We start from the raw sequence: 1,881 nt of genomic DNA, 5'->3' as shown, positions 1-1,881 counted from the left end.
GCTAACAAGGAGTAAGTCCAATGATAATTTTCATCGTCACCTGTCGTGCTTCTATTGAAAATTCTTAGCAACTCGTATTTTTGTAAAACATTGGTTTTTGAGTTTGGAGGATTGTCAGCCTGAGAGGAGGCTTATATTCCTTGTGGTAGTAGTTCAGCAGAAAAGGATGCTGAGCACGAGTTTCCGACTTCGATCACGATCACGGCGAACTGCATGGAACCCCGTGCGTTTGAAGCGAAAGCGGGTCCGTTGACATCCACTACGGCGTACATCAATGTTGCTTTGCTACGTTTAATCGTAGGCATAGTTTGCGCCTCGCTCTGAAAATATAAATCGTCCCGCAGTGGTGTGGGGACATACAAAGATTTCACGGCAACCAATCTCGGATGTTCAAAATGACGAGGCCACGGACTCTCGACAATGAAAAGAGGAAGGAGATCTGAGCGTCAGCTAGTATCGAGCAACTAAAGAAATGACAGCTTAGAACTATGACCTTGGTAGAACATACGTTCCGAAAAGCCGGCCATTCCGCTGTAGAATGCATTCCGGTGAAGTAACATATAAACCGGGCCGTAGTAATGTGAAAACTTATTGAAACCCATAATGCATAGTCATAAATACCATCCTAAAGAATGTAGCATAGAAATATTTAACTTCATTACTCGAACGATCATGGCAACTTGTACGCCAACCTAAACCTTTCTGTATCAAAGGCCAGCTTGCGAATACAACTAATTTAATGAAAATGAAGTGAGTACCGGTGTCGATAGTGTGTCAGCGTCTCGATTTAGTTTCGTGTCCGGTGTAGCGGGGCATGCTTGCAGTCCGTAGGCTAGACAGGCGATTTAGGCGTCCTCGTTCAGGCGAGTCAGTGCTTCCCGTTGCCGTCGGCATCGCGGATGAAAGTACGTGTGCTGTCCTTGACGCTGCGGAGGTTGTTGACAGCGTCGCGCAGGTTCGACAGCAGCTCCATCTTGACGGTCAGCAGCTCCTCGAGCTCGCGCAGCCACGTGTCGTCCTCGAGGGCGCGCGTGCTCAGCATGCGAGTGAGGAGTCGGACGTCCGTGGTCATCCACAGGTCGCTGACATCCACCACGGCTCGGTAGCGCCGTAGGAGGTCGGCCACGGCCTCAGCTTCTTCCTGCTCCAAAAGCTGATTACGCAGCTGCTGGCGCGGCCCAGCCTCTGCCTTCTTGCGGCTCAACGCTAGGCCCAGCTGCGCGGCACGATCGCCGGACAAATCGGGAACCTCCTCCTCGCGAGCCGGCTGCATCGCAAAAGAACGCTGTCAAGCGCCCAGACACGCTAGCGAATACGATCTGGCGTACTCACAGTGCAGGGCAGCGAGGCTGCGGTGTTCTTCCGGTGCGGCGTGGGTGCCCCCGCGCCCAGCGAGGCGGTCGAGTCGTTGCGGCGCGACGGCAGTGAGGCCAGGCCCGGGTTCAGGGCCATCAGCGTCTGCCGGTCCACTTCTTTTCCCTTGGTCTGCCCGTTCTCGAACCACTCGACAGTGACGAGGTGCGGGCGCACAACGGACACGACAGCCGGGTGGACGCGGCCGTCGGTCCGCCGGATGTCCACATTCGTCCCCGGCCGCAGGACATTGTCCTGCCGCGGCCCCAGCTCGGACATGTCAGCGCTGCTCCCGCCACAACTTCATCTTCCTCCACTCCCCTCGCGGAGGCCATGGGGTCATGCGCCCATCCAGTGCTCGCCAGGTTCCGGTTAGCGGCTCGGTTTCCATGCAAGCTCACCTAGCTCTCGTCTCTTTCAAGGACAGCGCAGCAAACGCTTTGTCCCATCCTTCTGGTTGTTGGTGTGTTCGTTAGATGGGAGACAACGTAAATCTCCTCTTCTTTAACAAAGCCGTCAAAAATACTG

General features: G+C 54.7%; 1 protein-coding gene across 1 annotated transcript; it reads right to left on the bottom strand.

The window, feature by feature from the left end:
* Window positions 1–868: 868 nt before the first annotated feature.
* On the bottom strand, window positions 869–1,632 carry LOC146204685 (uncharacterized). Its single transcript, XM_084604930.1, has 2 exons — window positions 1,333–1,632; window positions 869–1,267 (listed from the first exon to the last, which is right to left on the bottom strand). The coding sequence occupies exons 1-2, from the start codon at window positions 1,630–1,632 to the stop codon at window positions 869–871; spliced, it is 699 nt and encodes a 232-aa protein (XP_084461056.1).
* Window positions 1,633–1,881: the final 249 nt, after the last annotated feature.

The sequence above is a fragment of the Amblyomma maculatum genome, chromosome 1 (assembly GCF_055883805.1).
Source record: "Amblyomma maculatum isolate TAMU_Amacu chromosome 1, ASM5588380v1, whole genome shotgun sequence".
Classification (NCBI taxonomy): domain Eukaryota; kingdom Metazoa; phylum Arthropoda; class Arachnida; order Ixodida; family Ixodidae; genus Amblyomma; species Amblyomma maculatum.
This window is presented reverse-complemented; position numbering and strand designations above follow the sequence as displayed.

Coding starts and splice junctions, on each gene's coding strand:
- LOC146204685 (XM_084604930.1), bottom strand. CDS start 1,632: ATGTCCGAGCTGGGGCCGCGGCAGGACAATGTCCTGCGGCCGGGGACG. Junction 1,268..1,332: donor CAGCCTCGCTGCCCTGCACT/GTGAGTACGCCA, acceptor TTTGCGATGCAG/CCGGCTCGCGAGGAGGAGGT.